Genomic DNA, 16,690 nt, shown 5'->3' with positions numbered 1-16,690 from the left:
GTCAAGTACTAGCCATCCCAATTAAAGCGATCAGCATGAAGAACACCCCTGACTCTGAATTTGTAAGAAACAATTTTAGGACAAAGAAATGGAAGAACAACTTTGCGGACAATGTACAAACTGGGAGACCTTACAATATTACAATGCATTATGTGCTGGGGCTTGAAATCAGTTTAAGCTACACTCAAATTCTAGGAAGAAAGAGACTAAAAAGAACTAATATGCCAGGGCTATTGTGAGGATGACAAGAAATCATAGCAAAGGAGGGTCACCGTGTTTCATTCTGGGGTTAGAGAATTGTGAGTTCTTCAATAAACTCACTTTCCCTGAAATTATTGTAATTATTGTAAATGCCCTTTTCATGTTTCCAACCAAGATATGGAAGAGTTAAGGGTTCCACATACAGGCAAGAATTAGGTTTGAGACATTTCGGATTTTAGTCTCAAGAGAGAAGGGTTACTCTGCCACACAGAGATTCCAGTGCTGGAATTCCAGGATCTGGACCTGAGAGAGTAATGCAGGTGATAAACATATAAGATGGAAGGGACCAGGAGAATGGATGGAGACAATTATGACAGAAGCGACTGGTCAGAAAACAGCCAGGTATTTTCACATTTTATTAGCTACAGTATAGACCCTAGAGCTGCCTCGTTTCCTCCCCTCCCCCGCCCCCAGGACAGGGTCAGACCTTCCCAGGAGCCCCTGCTTTTGCTGCCTGGGCCCGCTGGAACTCCTGCTGCAGCTGAGCAAGGGTCTCTCTCTGTTGCTCTGACTGCCGCTCTAGGTCCCGGAGCTGGGATTCGTATCGCTTACTAAGGAAAGGCAAAAAAGCAAGTAAGGAGAAGTTAGTGAGACTTATTGTTGAGGGTGCTGAAGGCAAGAAGAAGATTGGTGGAAAACTTGAGATCTAAGGGGAGGATGGAGGAGAGGAGTTACAAGGGAAGGGCTGGAGGAACCGGACAATTGGGGGATACTCTGGAGAGCGACTCTACGATGGTTCCTCAACACCTTTTTCCCAACGCGTCAGGTACATCACAGGGGGCTGGAATAAAGACTCACATCTCAGCCGTGATGTAGTCCAGCCTTTTCCCCACTGTGGCCCGAGCTTCCCCCAGCTCCTGTTTGACCAGCACGGGACCCAGAAGTTTAAAGACCACATTGGATCCATCCAGCAGGGCCAGTTCCTGATGGAGGGGTGGGACATACATGATCAGAATTACTGCCAGGACAGATCCCTCCTCACCCCACAAATCCCAGTCTCTCACCTCCTTCACGATATTATTTTCTGTTAGTTGTGCCTCTAGTTTCTGCCTCCCTGACATGGATTTACTCAAGTCTGGTGGGTGGGAGGAAAGACTTTATTAGAGACATCACATGCGCCACCCGACCCCCAAAATCCTGATGAGAAAAAGATGCAGTTGAGGAAGTAGGCCAAGGACGGGGCGGCGAGTCAGTGGATGGGAAGAGTATAGAGGTGGGGATGGACCCGCACGCTGGGGCCGGGAGTAGGGGGGTGGGGTGGGGGCAGTGCAGAACACATGGTCTGGGTATGGCTTTGGGTTTTGAGGGAATTGGGGCGAGGCCACACCGACCCTGCTCCCTTACCCTTCTGTAGCTGTTGATACTTCTCCACTTCTCCCTGTAGCTTCTTCTGGATTAGCTCAGCCATGGCGGGGACGAAAGCCTGCGGGGAGCGGGAGGGGGGCGCTGGGTCTCACACTCTGGAAGGTACCCGAGCTCCCTTTTCTGGCCTGCGGAAATGACAGCCCTCCTGACAGGCAGCCTCTCGGAACACCGCAGTCTCTCCGGATCCGGAATATCTGCTTCACCCCTGCCCCAGGGGGTGGCGGGCGAAACAGGACCCCAAACCCCTCAACCGAATCCCTGACCCACTCACGTTCTCCCGTCAGTATTGGTAAACCCGGAAGTAAACAACGAATGCCGGGAAAAGACGGCGCCGGAAGGTTTCGTCTGGTGCATGCCGGGAAATGTAGTTCTAACATGTTGATGAGCGGCTTTCCGCTGAAAAGACTGGATTTGGAAGGTTTTAGGCAAGATGGGGAAACCAAGCTGGAAAAAGAAACTGCACGGTTGCTTGGGTCCTGGCCCCGGACAGCCTCTCTTTCATTACTCGGGCATAAGCTGCTGCATGGGAGTGCGGGGCCAAGGCCCGCGGAGGCCCTCAGTGGCGAGCGCGCCCTCAGTCAAGATGGCGCCTAGAAGACTTCAGACCTGGGGCGGCGCTGATTGGATGAGGGTCGGAGAACTTCCGGGAGTTCTCCATCCGATTGTGGGACAGCTGAGAAGAGTTTGCACGTGTATCGTGGTTCGAGTGGACTAGATGGAGACGGTCCCCAAGCTGGGCAATAATGTCCCGCCCAAGAAAGACAAACTTCAGGGCAAGAAGAAGGTAGAGACCTCCTTGGGGTTGAAGGGAAGTTTTTAGCTGCGGGGTTGGAGGGGCGGGGCGAGGGGCAGCGCACTATCGGGGATCCTGATCTGCTGGCAGAAACCGCGGCGATACTGGGAGGAAGAGACCACTCAGACTGCTGCCGGAGCCTCTCCAGGTCCACCTCGTAAACGGAAGAGGAATCGAGAGCTCCGCCCCCAGAAGCCAAAGAACACTCACAGCACAAAGAAGTCTCGGATCTCCAAGAAGCCCCAGGTCCCGAAGAAACCCCGGGAACGGAGGAGTCCAGGGCCTCAGCGGAGCTTGTCTGGGGTGAGCCTGGGACCTGATAGGGTGGCAAGGCAAGTCGCCTTGTGCTTGAGAGTACGAGGGTTGGGGTCAACCTGAGCCTGTTTCCTAATTGCCGCCTCCCTGCCCCAGGCCCAGGACCCATTTACAGGCCCCGCCCCCGTCCCTGTGGAGGTGGTTCAGAAGTTCTGTCGCATTGACAAATCCAAAAAGGTGAGGACCAGTCGGAGAGTGGGGAGGGGTTGCAGGCAGGGAGTGACTGGGTGAGTTGGATGGAGGCGGGGCCAGGTGGCTGTCTTGTGACCCCCATATCCCTTGGTTCTTCTCCCACTCCTTCTCCACCAACGATGTCGTAGCTGCCACGTTCTGAGACCAAAATCCGGAGCCGACTTGAGGCGGCTGAAGCTCAAGAAGAGGAAATAAGTGTCAAAGCTGCTCGTTCTGAGCTGCTGCTTGCTGAGGAACCTGGGTGAGTGGACCCTAATGTGGGCCTCCCCAGCCCCTGCTTTATGGGGCTCTCATTTCTCATTTTTATGTTGGTACACCCACTTCATATTAGGAAGCCTTAATTCATTCCTGATGCTCATTTGCAGGTTTCTGGAAGGAGAGGATGGGGAGGACACAGCAAAGATACGCCAGGCTGACATCGTGGAGGCTGTGGACATTGCAAGTGCAGCCAAAGTGAGCCTGAGGATGGAAAAAGGGCCAATGGGTTGATGGATGCAGAGTAAGATGGGAGTGGGGACTAGAAGAGAAAATTACCAAAGGGAGCCAATTATTTCTTTTCTTTCTTTTTTTTCTAGCATTTTGACTTGAACTTGAGGCAGTTTGGACCCTACAGGCTTAATTACTCTCGAACTGGGAGGTAAGGAATTCCAGTTACTTCAGTCTTACTCATCTCAGCCATACCAGTGTGTGTCTGGGTTGTTGATGTGGGGAGGGTCTTGTGATTTGCTTGCATGTGAGGGTGCGCGTGTATGGCAGCATCTCTGCTCTCACCTGGAGAGAAGGAGCTGGCGTAGGGCAGACGTCTGAGCCCAGGTGCCCCCCTGAACTGACACCCTGCCTGTCCTCCAACTCCAACAGACACTTGGCTTTCGGAGGGCGCCGGGGTCATGTGGCCGCCCTTGATTGGGTGACAAAGAAGCTCATGTGCGAGATCAACGTCATGGAGGCAGTGCGGGACATCCGGTCAGTGGCCTCGGTTAGCAGCGGTGGGGCTGAGACAGCCCATCCCTGATCGAATGACAGCCAGTGACTCCCTTTCATGTTGTACTGTTACTCTGCTCCTCCCAGGTTTCTGCATTCGGAGGCACTGCTTGCTGTCGCCCAGAACCGCTGGCTTCACATTTACGACAACCAGGGCATCGAGCTCCATTGCATCCGCCGCTGTGACCGCATCACGCAGCTTGAGTTCCTGCCTTTCCACTTTCTCCTGGCCACAGCTGTGAGTGGCTGCGGAGCACAGGGACCGGGTGGCAGGCCCTGAGAAGACTGACCATCCTCCCCTGGGGCCCCAGTAGAGGAAGGACAGAGGGCAATCAGGACTCATTTTCTCTCTCTCTCTCTTAGTCAGAGACAGGGTTTCTGACCTACCTGGACGTGTCAGTGGGAAAGATTGTGGCAGCTCTGAATGCTCGGGCTGGACGGCTCAACATCATGACTCAGAACCCTTACAATGCCGTCATCCATCTGGGACACAGCAATGGTCGGTCCCTGGGTGAACTTTGACCCTGACCATCCTGTCCTACTTTTCATGTCTTTTCTTTTCTTTTTTTTTTTTTTTTTCAGCTTGAGGGATCTTAGTTCTCCGACCAGGGATCGAACCTGGGCCCTTGGCATTGAAAACTCTGAGTATTAACCACTGGACCACCAGGGAATGCCCCTGCTTTTTTTCTATATTTGCTTTTAACGGGTCCCTTCAGGTTGCTCCTCTGCTTCCCTCTCTTGTTACTCCTTGGCCTTGAGCCCCCATCTTTCCCAGGTTTAATCACCTCAGCACCCTTTTAGTAACTAAAGTTCTCCTCTGATGCCTAGGGACTGTGTCTTTATGGAGCCCAGCCATGAAGGAGCCACTGGCAAAGATTCTCTGTCACCGTGGTGGGGTCCGGGCTGTGGCAGTAGATTCTACAGGCACGTAAGTCACTTGTTTGGGCCTGAGGTGCTGGGGGGTGAGGGGCAGTGTGTGTGTCACAGCTCGGCAGAAAGGAGAGGAGGGGCACAGACGCTGCAGCCAAGCTGCTTGGGTTTAAATCCTGGTGTTATTCCTGACCAGCTATGTCAGCGAGCATGTTAGGTGACCTCGGTGTACCACTCATTGTCCTCATCCTGAGACTGGGGATATGAGTGTCTCGCTCAAGGGCCAGAAGACTTTTTCTGTAAAGAGCCTGATAGTAAGTATTTTAGGCTTGTTGGCATTGGGGCATATCTGAGTGATTTATGTAGGTCCTTAAATAACAAGAGGAACCACAGGATTGCAAGTTTTTAAGCAATGAACTTAGAAAAATAATTGAACACAATATTTTTGTAATACAGGTCTACTCATGAGAACTGGATTCCTGTTTTTGAGAATAACATTTGGTTTAATTGAGGTTGAAAGTTAGTGTCCCACATCATCCAACCCAATTGCAAATGTTTATCTACAGATGCCGATCTGTGTAGAGATTTTGGTACTTGAAATGCTCTCAAGTGAGATGCTTTACGTGGTGTCAGTCTTGACCACAATACCGTGCTGTCGTAGCACAAAAAGCAGCCACAGAATAAGTAACTGAATGAGTGTGACTGTGTCCCAATAAATCTTTATTTGTAGATGCTGACATTGGAGTTTTCAAATAATTTTCATGTTTCAAAATATATTTCTTTTGATTTTTTTTCCCAACCACTTAAAAATGTAAAAACCATTCTTTACAGCTTGTGGGCTATACAGAAATAGGTGGTGCGCTGGCTTTGTTGGCTCATGGGCCATAGTTTGCCAAGCCTGGGGGCTTAGCTTAGAAAACTGTTGTAGGCATGAACGCGAGTTAAGGCCTATAGAGTTGATCATGGTGCCTGGTGGGTAGGGAGCGCTGTATTTCATCATCTTTGTCAAAGACGATTGTCCTCTTTAGGTCTGGCTGGTGATGTGAAGGGTTGGGGGTGGCAGGTCTGCTTTGAATTTCCGCCTCACAACTGCTGTGAAGTCCTGACTGCTTTTCCCCTCTAGGGTCCCTCCAAGGTCTGTTTCTCGCCATTCTCAGTGTCTCACAGTTTCTAGCCTCCAGTTCTTCCTCCTTCTTGTGTGTCCTGGGTATTGATGTCAGAATACTCTTTCCCACATGGCTTTCCTCCTTTTACACCATTGTTCAGGAATCTTCTACATTAAGTATTAACTCCATAACCTTACTTTTAAGTTGTTTGATAGAAAATCAGGAAGAAGAAAAGCCCAGTGGCTACCAACTTATGAAAGCCTGCCAGATGCTCACGCCTCCTGGGCCCCCCATAGTTGTGTCTCTGTGGACAAGTGGTTTGCTTCTGCCCTGTTTACTCCATGTCTGTGCCAGTCTGGTGCTAGGACTGTCAGGGGGCCTGTCCTGAGGTTTTCTGCCTTCTGTGGGCCATTGGACCTGAGCTGGACTTGGCCTTCCCCAGGCTGCCTGGGTCAGCTACTCCTGTGCTCAGGGCTCCATCAGTTCCTTCACGGAGGTTTGGTCAACAGCCTGACACCAGACGGCTCTGGTCCTTGGTCTTGGGCCCACCCCGGCTTAGCTCTGGTCCTCCTCAGGGGTGCCTCAGACCAGCCACAGGGGCTCCAGAGATGAGGCTGACTGTCGTCCTCAGCTGGCTTTCTGGCAGCTTGCATTAGGATTGGATTGGACTCGCAAAGCTGAAGTGTTTCTTGCAAGTTCAGTAGCGTGGTAGTGTGGCCTTGGATACCCATCTGGCCACTGGGTGGGCATTTGCACAGGGGATCCCAGAGCTGGGTGTGTTTGGGGCAGGAGCCAGCGTGTGCTCCTCAGTTGTTGGCTCAGTGAAGGGTGTGACCCTGTGTCCCAGGAGCCCTCCATAAGTCCTGGTTTGTGCTGATGGCCTCTCCCGCAGGTGGAGCTGGGCCCTGATTGTCTTGTCAGGACAAGTAGCCAGCTGGGCCTCTTTTCGGCCCCATCACAGGCCAAGTCTCTGCTCAAGTAGGAACTCCTTAGTGTCTTCCTCCTGGGTTCACAGCCAAGGCTAAGAGGAGGGTCTTTGGCTTCTGGCAAACATACATCCCCTGGCCTGGCTGGTCCCCCTTCAGCCTCCCTGAGGAGCAACTTGAACATCAATAGAAACTCCAACCTCTGCAAGTAAATGACTTGCATGGTACATGCTTCCTTGAGAGGATTTGGTCACCCACCTTGCCCACCCTCCTTCAAGGGAAGGGGGCGGGGCAGAGCCCTCTAGTGCATCACTTCCTTGCTTCCTAAGGAGGTTTTTTCAGGTCCATGCAGTCTCCATCTTGTGGCCTGTCATTGCCGGAGAGCAGCTTTGGGAACTATCTCCCGTCTGACCTTCAGGAGCCCCTGCAATTTGTCCCCTCCTGGCCTTCCTGGCCATATTTCCCACCAGCCTGGAAAACAAACCCCTGCTTCCATCTCCCTGTCTCCATGCTCTGATGTTAATTCATTTGTACCTGCTTATACATGCATCTCTGTTTTTTTGTGCTTTCTTGAGAATTACCTAGAATGGCTCAAGTCCCACGAAGCCCTCCCTGACCACTGCTGTGAGCCCTTCCCACTGCTTACCGATGGGCTGCCTGTCTATGTGGTGGGACCTCACACCTGGGTGTAGATTGTCGTGTGTGTCCTCCTTTTCATTCACATGTCGTGAGTGGGTAAGAGCACAGACACTAAAGACACAGGTCTGACTTGGATTCTAGCTCTACCACTCCCCCTGATTTCCTTTCTCTGAGCTAGCTTCAGTTTCTTCTCTGTAAAAGGGAAATGGAAATAGTACAGCCGCCTCACTGAGAAGAGGTGCGTGGAGTGTGTGGTGTGATGGTAGTGATTACTGTCATTATTGGTCTTCTTCTCCTCAACCAGACCTGATGCCTGGACTTGGCCACAGGCCTGCCCAGTAAGCTCATACTATGGATTAATCAGCCCCCTTTGCCCCCAGGCACATGGCCACCTCTGGCCTGGACCACCAGCTGAAGATCTTTGACTTGCGAGGGACGTTCCAGCCTCTGAGCGCTCGGACCCTGCCCCAGGGAGCGGGGCACCTGGCCTTCTCCCAGCGGGGACTGCTGGCTGCAGGAACGGGCGATGTGGTCAACATATGGGCAGGACAGGGCAAGGCCAGCCCCCCGTCCCTGGAGCAGCCCTACCTCACCCACCGGCTCTCAGGCCACGTGCATGGCCTTCAGTTCTGCCCCTTTGAAGATGTGCTGGGAGTGGGGCACAGCGGGGGCATCACCAGCATGCTGGTCCCTGGTGAGTAGGCAGGGCTGGGGCTCTTAAGTGGATGACCTCAGGGTGGAAGCTGGAGTGGGCCTGACCCTGAGACAGCTGGGGGCCAGGGGCTTGCTTAGGCTGGAGCAGGTTCCTGTTTACAGTTCTGTGTTCCCTCCTCCCTCCAGGGGCTGCTGAGCCCAACTTCGACGGCCTGGAGAGTAACCCATACAGGAGCCGGAAGCAGCGCCAGGAGTGGGAGGTGAAGGCCCTGCTGGAGAAGGTGAGGAAGTGTCTGCGTGTGGTTTGGGCCCGGGGGTCTTGGGGAAGAGTGGGCTTCAGCGGCATCTCTGGTTTCCGGCCCTCTTTGGTGTCACCCTCCTGTGGCTCCTTACGCGTTCCTGTCCATCTGTGACACACCCAGGTACCTGCAGAGCTCATCTGTCTGGACCCACGAGCCCTGGCAGAGGTTGATGTCATCTCTCTGGAGCAGGAAGAGAAGGAACGGCTAGAGAGGCTGGTATGGAGCAGGCCCCGGAGGGCCCGGGCCTTCCTCACCCTCACATCCTGTCCCCACCATGTCCTCAGAAGTGCAGTTCCCTGCCTTGGAAGTCTGTTTCAGGTTTCACTTCTGTCCCCTCCCTCAGGGCTACAATCCCGACACCAAGCCTCCCTTCCAGCCAAAGCCAAAGCAGAAGGGCCGCAGCTCCACAGCAAGTCTGGTGAAGAGGAAGAGGAAGGTCATGGATGAGGAACACAGGGTAAGTGAGCGCTGGGGGATGGGCCGGGTGGCCTGTGGGCTATGCCCTCCTGCCACTTCTCATCTCGCCCCTTTCTCCCCACCCCAGGACAAAGTCCGGCAGAGCTTGGAGCAGCAGCCGCAGAAGCAAGAGAAGGCCAAGCCCATGGGGGCCCGGCCATCTGCCCTGGACAGATTTGTGCGCTGAGCCAGGCTCCAGGGGTTCCTGGGAACGACATTCTCTCCCCAAGAGCACCTGTGGGGAATGACCTGTTCCCTGGAATGAGGAGGGAGCAGTGAGCCCCCTCCCCCACAGGGGGTGGAAAGCTGACTCCTGGGTGTTGTGGAAGAGGGCTTGGTATTAAACAGGAAGGTGGGTTTTTGGATAACATGTCTGGATCATCCCGTGGACCTGTTCCCTTCCCACGTCCGGCCTGGGGCTGCTCTCAGATGCGAGAGGTCGTGGTGTCTTGCTTCTACCCTCACCCCTATCTTGTGGTCGCTGTGGCTTTAGTCTGGCTCTCTAGGGCCTTCCTCCAGGGAGAGGCTGTCCTCTCTCTCCCACATCCCTGGAGATGTCCTTTCCATCCAGCAGGCTCTGGTAGCCTTCAGGTTCCCCAGGTTTGTGATCTGAGACTCCTGGTGAGGACCACACTGTACTCGAAGAGGAAAAGAGACAAGTTTATTGAGGGGCTTGTGCCCCTCCCCTGCCGTGGCTGGAGAGAACAACCCAGCATGTGCGGCTCTTCCTGATGACCATGTTTGGGGCTGGCAGGCCAGGCAGCCCCCTAGGTGTGTCCTGTATCCCTCAGTCTTCAGTGACAGACTGAGCATCTGGTGTAGGGCAACCAATCAGTTGCAGCCAGCTAGAGCCCCTGCCTTGGGCCCGGGAGAGAGAAGGTGGTGAGGGTGCGGGCGGACTCTCAGCTCCTCACCCCTCTCCTGGGCGCTCACGCCCTCTCAGCTGTGAAGCCAGGCTATTACCCGGCATCGGAGGATGCCGAGGACTCCCTGAAGCCGGGAGCAGAAGGGTACAGTTCTTTCCCCGTCAGAGCCACCCACCAGCTTCCAGGCTTCCTGCATCTCCCAGGGGTCCAGCTTGTGGGATGTCAGCAGGAATTTTCCATAGCAGCACCGATCCAGGGGGTAGTGGGTGGCACCAGCCAGCCTGACACAGTGGGTAGGGGCGAGGCCTCCTCGTCGGGCACTTAACCCCACAAAGACATCCTCCAGTGGCAGAAGGGGTGCCCGGCTGGCTACCTTCAGTATGAGCTGCACAGCAGAAGCCGATAGCACATACCCCGTGCCTGAGGCGTAGGGGGGAAAGGGGCCCCAGGTGGGAGGCCACTGTTTCTCTGATATCTGGTGCTTGCCCCCTGGTGTCCGAGAGGGGTGCACCCGCCAATGCACACGGCCCAGGTACAAGAGAGGCACAGGCTGGCTTGCCAAGGTGCGGCCTCCTTCCCACTTTTCATCTCCAACTTTCGCCTTTCTCTGGGACCCCATGCCCCTTTCCCATTGCTCCCAGCGGCCTCCTCGCCGGACCAGCTCTGATACCAGTTCGGGGACATTGACGAACACATCATCGTCGGTCTTGAGGATGTAGCGGGCCACGGGGCAGTGTTTGTCGGCCCAGTTCAGCCCGCTGAGGGTCTTGAGAGTGAGGTTGCGGTAGGAATCCTGGAAAGCCGCCTGCATTATGTCCCCCTGGGCCGCTGACTCCCGCGCCAGGTCGTTCCCGCGCGAGCCCCAGCTGGGCTCTCCCAGCAGAAAGACAGTCTGCACCCTGAGCCCTCGGGCCTCGCGCAGCCGGCCCCACGAGGCCCTAATGGCGTTTCTCTGGTTCAGGTTATCCGGGGCCGTGCACACCAGGATTAGCAGGAAGGGCGGGGGGCCGGGACCGCCGCACGCCTCCTCGTTGGGGATCAGGAGGCGGGGCAGGGTCAGGGGCGGCCCGGGCGAGGCCGGGCCTGGGAGCAGGGAGGCTAGCGAGAGGCTCAGCAGCTCCTCCCCTATGCCCGAGGGCCCAAAGAGCGTCCAGACAATCACGAGCAGCAGGGCGGCCAGGAGAAGGCGCCGGAAGAGGCTGAGGCGCATGGTGCGGCGCAGTCGGAGGGGACCTGGAGGGAAAGATGGAACGCGGTTAGAGGGCGGAGAGTGCAGCTCTAGGACACTTCGGTCCCTAACCGGCCACGCCAGGGCTGGGGCGGGCGGAGGGCACGGCCTGTACCAGCGCCCTAAGGTGCCGGCGCGGGAGGCGGAACGGCGGGGCCCATGGCTGCAGCTGAGGGGAGGTTACCTTGTCGGCTCGGCCGCCGAGGCCTGCCTCCATGGCCGGCGGGTTTCCGCTTCAACAGTCACCTCCCCCGTCCGCGGAAGCGGCCTAGTCCCGCCCCTCTCGCTGGGAGGGCGTGGCGTGCGCGTCCCCGGCAACCCAGTCAGAAGCTTCGCAGCCGGGCGGCAAGCAGAATGCAGAGGGGAGGGAGCATGGTGTACAAATACGGTCTTCCCCGAAACTGGGCAAGAATGGAATTGGACCCGCGGGCCTCGGGCACAGCGGGCGAACGCTGTGCAGCCGGAACGGCAGCGGCTCCCTGGCAACAATGCGCCCCGCCCCCCCCCCACGCTGCCGCTCAGCTCTTCCGGGTCACCAAAATCATCATCTCCCCCCAACTCTCAGAAACCTAGGGTGGTAAAGACCTGGAAATACTCACCTAAGCGGCAACCGGCTAGGCTCAACTACCTACACAAGCCTCAACACCCTGCAAGCCAACAATAGGGAGCCTAGTCTTGAAAATCGTGAGGGCTCCTCCTCGAGGATGAGCGTGTTGGTTGCCCCTTCTCCCACCCACCTGGAGAGCAGGGCACCACTAAGTAAAATGTTGCTTCCCGCAGTGGGGAGTGGCAACAGCATAGCTTTAAACAAGACCAAGGACACTGTCTGGGCAACTGAGTGGGGAAATCAGGCAGGAGGGAAAATGACCAACAGGGCCCAGTGTGAGAACATGTTCCCTATTAGCGTCTCCAGAAAAATGCAAAGAACCATAAAGAAGGAAGCCATAACTGTATAAACTATTTATTAACAGACAACGCCCACAAATTTATTTCTTCTTGGACACACCCACGGTGCGGCCACGGCGGCCTGTGGTCTTGGTGTGCTGGCCTCGTACACGAAGTCTGCAGGTGAGAAAAGAGAAGGGTTACAGGTCTTACACCATACAAAACGTCTGGAAAAAGAGCGTGAGAATTCCCTGGGAGTCTAGGGACAGGCAGAGATGAACCCCCCGCCCCACTCACCCCCAGAAGTGGCGGAGCCCTCGGTGGGCCCTAATCTTCTTCAGTCGCTCCAGGTCTTCACGGAGCTTGTTGTCCAGACCGTTGGCCAGGACCTGGATACAAAGGAGACGGTGAGGTATGCTTGTTCTACCCCCTGGCCTATGACCAATTCTAACTGGACACACTGCTTTTCTCTAATCTCCCCCATCTTAATACACACCTGGCTGTATTTTCCATCCTTCACGTCCTTCTGTCTATTTAAGAACCAGTCTGGGATCTTGTATTGGCGTGGATTCTGCATAATGGTGATCACACGTTCCACCTGGCAGGCAGGACAAGGGTCAGGTCCAGATGGTCTCCCCGCCCCCTCCCCATAGGCCCAACCCCCAGCCCCCCTTCCTTGTCCTCACCTCATCCTCAGTGAGCTCTCCTGCCCTCTTGGTGAGGTCGATGTCTGCTTTCCTCAACACCACATGAGCATATCTTCGCCCCACACCCTGAGGAAAGGTTTCAGAGTCGGATGAGTCTGATTTTTTGGGTTTCCTTTATAGACCCATGATTCAAAAAGCACAGAAAGGTAGGTCCTAAAATAACCTAATGCCTTATACTCTTCCAGATACAAAGCCTAATCATTAAAAAGAGAAAAAGTTTTGTTCAGAGGCAGGGCTGGACCAGAGAACTTGGGGCATATACCCCTTGAAAGCAGAATCTTTTTTCCCCACTTGCCCAGCATACGGACATAGTTGTAAATGCTGCTAAGACAATACAGCAGCATCCAAGAACGGCACCTCCTCATTTCTGCATCGTGGAGAATGAAGCTGATGTCCCTCAGAGCTGATGTAGCACCAAGGCAGCAAGATTAGGGTATTGTGAATTAGTAAGGTTGATTAAGGGGTAGGAGTGTCAGTTGCTCACGATGTCTAAGGGTGACAGGCCATGATCCTTTGGGCAGGTCACTGCACAATCAAAATAAACACTTAAATCAGTGACATCATATCACCACCACCACTGGTACTCCTTGCCACCTGAATTCACAAGCCAAATTGACTTGGATAGTGAAGGACTGTGTGCTGGGTTGAATAGTGTCCCACCAAATATACGTCCATCCGGAACCTCAAAATGTTACTTTATTTTGAAATATAGTTTGTTAAAATGAGGTCATACTGGATTAAATCCAATGACTGGTGTTCTTATCAAAGAGGACACAGACACAGAGGGAAGAAGGCATGTGATAAGAGGCGAGACACTAGAGTGATGCAGCTGTAACACAAAGAAACCAAGGATGTTTGGCATCCAGAACTGAGAGATTAAGTTTCTGTTGTTTGAAGCTAACAAGTCTGTGTTACAAGGGCCCCAGGAAACTGAAATAGATGGCACTTCCTTTCTGTAAGAAAGTGACCAGGAAGTCAAATTACCAGATTGATCTTGAAGAGACTAGGATCTTAAGTCTCTCTCAAACGAGCACAGGCTCCAGACGCGCAGGCTCAGCGGCCATGGCTCACGGGCCCAGCCATTCCGCGGCATGTGGGATCTTCCCGGACCGGGGCACGAACCCGTGTCCCCTGCATCGGCAGGCGGACTCTCAACCACTGCGCCACCAGGGAAGCCCCTCCTTCTATTTTTAAGTGTTTAAAACTTTCCATAAACAAGTTTTTTAAAAAGTTGCTGTCAAGCTAAGATTTTTGAAAGCCCTATTTAGATACTGGCTTGCCAACCTCCTAAGTTAGACCCACAGATCCCCTTTACTCTGCCCCAAGCAGACCACCCTTATTCTCTCCATCCAGAAGAGTACACTACAGGAAATCATCACTTTCTCATCTTTGTAGCTCAAGGGCCTGGACCATATAACAGAAGAGTTGATACTAACTTCATACTAGTCTCTGAAACCCAGTCATTGTGACCAATTCCAACCCCCTCCATGTTTCCAAACAATCCACAGACAACAGTTATCATCCTGATTTAGAGAAAGAGCAGAACAACCAGCCTTAAGAAATATTCATAGCAAAAGTGGACAAATGGAAACAAAACAAAGGGATCATGGCACAGAATAACCTTGCAGGTGTGTATTACCTCTCAGCAAATACCCTCTTCTGCTTGTGCCAACTTCAATACTTCACCTTTCCCTGGCCAATTAAACTTGCTCCTCTAACTACATTTTCTTGAGGAACCCCTCCTTATACTCAACCTCCCCCGGCAACTTTCTTCCAATTTCTAAGTATTACCCCACCCTACATTCCAGATCATTAACAAAAGACCACCTGCAAAGGTGGTGGAGCAACAGGGCTCCCATACACTTCTGGTAGAAAGTGTAAATTGATACGACCACTTTGGAAAACTGTTTAGCAGTATTTACTAAAGCTAAACATATTATATACCTACCAGAAATGTAGATGGATGTTCTTTAAGAATGTATATGTACATGTACTAGAACATATGTAATAGCACTATATGTAATAGCTAAAAACTCCCCACCCCCCAAAAAGGCCACCTGCAAGCTTCAGTTGTCTCACCAGAGGAAGAGTCAGCAAAGGCTGACTTTCCACACAAGTAGCAACGGCCCTAGTACCTGTCTATATCTAATCTTTCCCAGTGATAAGTAGGGCATCAAGTTAATAAAAAGATTTATCAAAATACTCATTAAGTATCGGAAACTGCTTTGGTTAAACTGTTTTAAGCTGACTACAGAGGTTGACACACACTTAGGGTAACAGATAACAAACTAATTAATTTCAAAGAGGCAGAGGAAGGGTTTAACAGAAGTATCCTACTAACCATGCTCATCTTTTATTTTCACTATCTCACCTACAGCCTTTAAAAGGCAACAGGCAACCTCACAGATAGTGGGCTCAGTTCCAGACCATGCCAAACAGTGAATATTGCAATAAAGGGAGCTACACAATATATTTTGGTTTCCCAACACATGTAAAAGTTATGTAATCTATTAAGGGAGCAATAAATTTATGTCTCAAAAAACCCCATACATACCTTAGTTAAAAGATACTTTATTACTATAAAGTGGTAACCATCACCCGAGTCTTCATCAAGTCTAAATATTTTTGCAATAGTAACACCAAAGGCCGCTGATCACAGATCACCATTAACAAACACAGTAATGAAAACGTTTGAAATCTTGCAAGAATTACCAAAATGTGACAGAGACACCAAGTGAGCAAATGCTATTGAAAACTGACTTCCTTGAGACAGGGCTGCCACAAAAAACACGTTATTGCTAAGCACGATAAAACGAGGTAAGCCTGTACTGTATTCCACACTGCCTTACTAGTTTCACAGAACAGAAGGAAGCAATCTTCATATGTACCATTTAAGTATGAAAGCTGTGCTCCTCGAATTACAGAATGAAAAAGTAAATGCGATGGATCTTACAAAGAAAAGCTTATGATATACTGTTTTAAATTAACAACCTATCTATAAAATACTTATAATGGTGTCCTGTCACGACATAGTGACACCTCCCATCTCCCAACTTAGAATCTCTCAGCTTTTCTACTCACCCTTCAAAATGTACAATAACCCAACTCCTAGGATATACACATTTCCCAGGAAGAGTTGCTGTTATGATGCACTGGGGGAGAGTGGCAGAAACCAAATCTAGCACGGACCTTACAAGCTGATTGATGGCTGATAGTCCAGGAAGTTTTTAGTGAATTCAGGTAGACAACCAAACCCATTCCCCATCCCCTAGGTGAAATACATTGGGTTGACCTGAGACTGTTCTTTGGCTTTTATCACTTACCTTTTGGGGCAAATATTGTTACGGGGATAAGGGGACTAGTTGCACTCTTAACTATTCTTTTTTTACCCAGCAGATGTGGTGATCTGGTTGGGACTTCCTCCACCTTGCCTTAACGAAAGCTCAATTGTTAACAACCCAAGTTTCACTTACAACCCAAGTAGTCCTTACCCTACTTTACCTTAATTGCAGTGATGGCAAAGGCAATTTTCCGCCGCCCATCGATGTTGGTGTTGAGTACTCGCAAAATGTGCTGGAACTTCTCGGGGATTACTAGAGACTGACAGAGATTCGGGGAGAAATTAGACACCGTGAACTACTATTAAACTGTAACCTCAAACACGAGCGTTAAGCTTGTCACACAGAGAGCAAGAAGCCCCCGTCAGGTTTTCACGACACAACAAACTCCTCAGTCCTGCAGACAGCAGGAGCATCAAGTGTTCAGGCTTGGAAAAACGCAACCTCCGGGAGGAAGCACGTCTCCTGCCCGTTCCCAAAGTACACTCTGAGTGGCGGAAGCCGGAGGGCCCCACTCACGCCCAAGCCTTTCCAGCGCCCGCGGAACGACTTCCTCCGGCCCCACTCCCCAGAACTGGCTGTCTTTAGTCGTCCTTTTCCAGGGGTGCGATCCAAGGCTCCACACAGAAAGTTGCAGGCCCCCAGAGTAGGACATTTTCGGCCCCCTGACAGCAGACCTTCCTTGCCCCGGTTCCGATGTCGCCAGATCCCCGTCCCGATTCCAGGCTTACCATGGCGGCGGCCCCAGCGGCGGCGTGTAGGCCTCCAGTGGAAGAGAGAGCGGAAGTGACGTACCAGCACTATAT

General features: G+C 52.5%; 4 protein-coding genes across 5 annotated transcripts; 1 reads left to right on the top strand and 3 right to left on the bottom strand.

Annotated features, from left to right (window-relative positions):
* Positions 1-584: 584 nt before the first annotated feature.
* Positions 585-1,908, bottom strand: PFDN6 (prefoldin subunit 6). The gene is made up of 4 exons (XM_065885490.1): positions 1,606-1,908; positions 1,266-1,336; positions 1,060-1,184; positions 585-812 (listed from the first exon to the last, which is right to left on the bottom strand). Exons 1-4 carry the CDS (start codon positions 1,667-1,669, stop codon positions 683-685), a joined length of 390 nt encoding a protein of 129 aa, XP_065741562.1. The 5' UTR covers positions 1,670-1,908; the 3' UTR covers positions 585-682.
* A 365-nt stretch (positions 1,909-2,273) lies between these two features.
* WDR46 (WD repeat domain 46) lies at positions 2,274-9,216 on the top strand. 2 transcript variants are annotated; one of them, XM_065884865.1, is made up of 15 exons: positions 2,274-2,410; positions 2,510-2,722; positions 2,831-2,911; positions 3,055-3,167; positions 3,292-3,379; positions 3,502-3,563; positions 3,785-3,889; positions 3,995-4,145; positions 4,271-4,406; positions 4,736-4,835; positions 7,829-8,142; positions 8,289-8,383; positions 8,525-8,620; positions 8,748-8,861; positions 8,949-9,216. In XM_065884865.1, the coding sequence occupies exons 1-15, from the start codon at positions 2,342-2,344 to the stop codon at positions 9,045-9,047; spliced, it is 1,836 nt and encodes a 611-aa protein (XP_065740937.1). In that variant the 5' UTR covers positions 2,274-2,341; the 3' UTR covers positions 9,048-9,216. The 2 variants fall into 2 exon arrangements, with proteins under 2 accessions (XP_065740937.1, XP_065740938.1); XM_065884866.1 differs by having other exon boundaries at positions 2,342-2,410; positions 2,675-2,722; positions 8,949-9,047.
* A 286-nt stretch (positions 9,217-9,502) lies between these two features.
* On the bottom strand, positions 9,503-10,953 carry B3GALT4 (beta-1,3-galactosyltransferase 4). Its single transcript, XM_065886199.1, has one exon. The coding sequence runs from the start codon at positions 10,934-10,936 to the stop codon at positions 9,800-9,802; it is 1,137 nt and encodes a 378-aa protein (XP_065742271.1). The 5' UTR covers positions 10,937-10,953; the 3' UTR covers positions 9,503-9,799.
* Positions 10,954-11,899: 946 nt separating this feature from the next.
* RPS18 (ribosomal protein S18) lies at positions 11,900-16,655 on the bottom strand. Its single transcript, XM_065885172.1, has 6 exons — positions 16,616-16,655; positions 16,048-16,146; positions 12,526-12,612; positions 12,336-12,437; positions 12,137-12,228; positions 11,900-12,016 (listed from the first exon to the last, which is right to left on the bottom strand). The coding sequence occupies exons 1-6, from the start codon at positions 16,616-16,618 to the stop codon at positions 11,941-11,943; spliced, it is 459 nt and encodes a 152-aa protein (XP_065741244.1). The 5' UTR covers positions 16,619-16,655; the 3' UTR covers positions 11,900-11,940.
* Positions 16,656-16,690: the final 35 nt, after the last annotated feature.

Source organism: Phocoena phocoena, chromosome 10 (genome assembly GCF_963924675.1).
Source record: "Phocoena phocoena chromosome 10, mPhoPho1.1, whole genome shotgun sequence".
Taxonomy (NCBI): Eukaryota; Metazoa; Chordata; class Mammalia; order Artiodactyla; family Phocoenidae; genus Phocoena; species Phocoena phocoena.
Note: the sequence above shows the minus strand (reverse complement) of the source record. Positions and strands in the feature narration are given on the sequence as shown.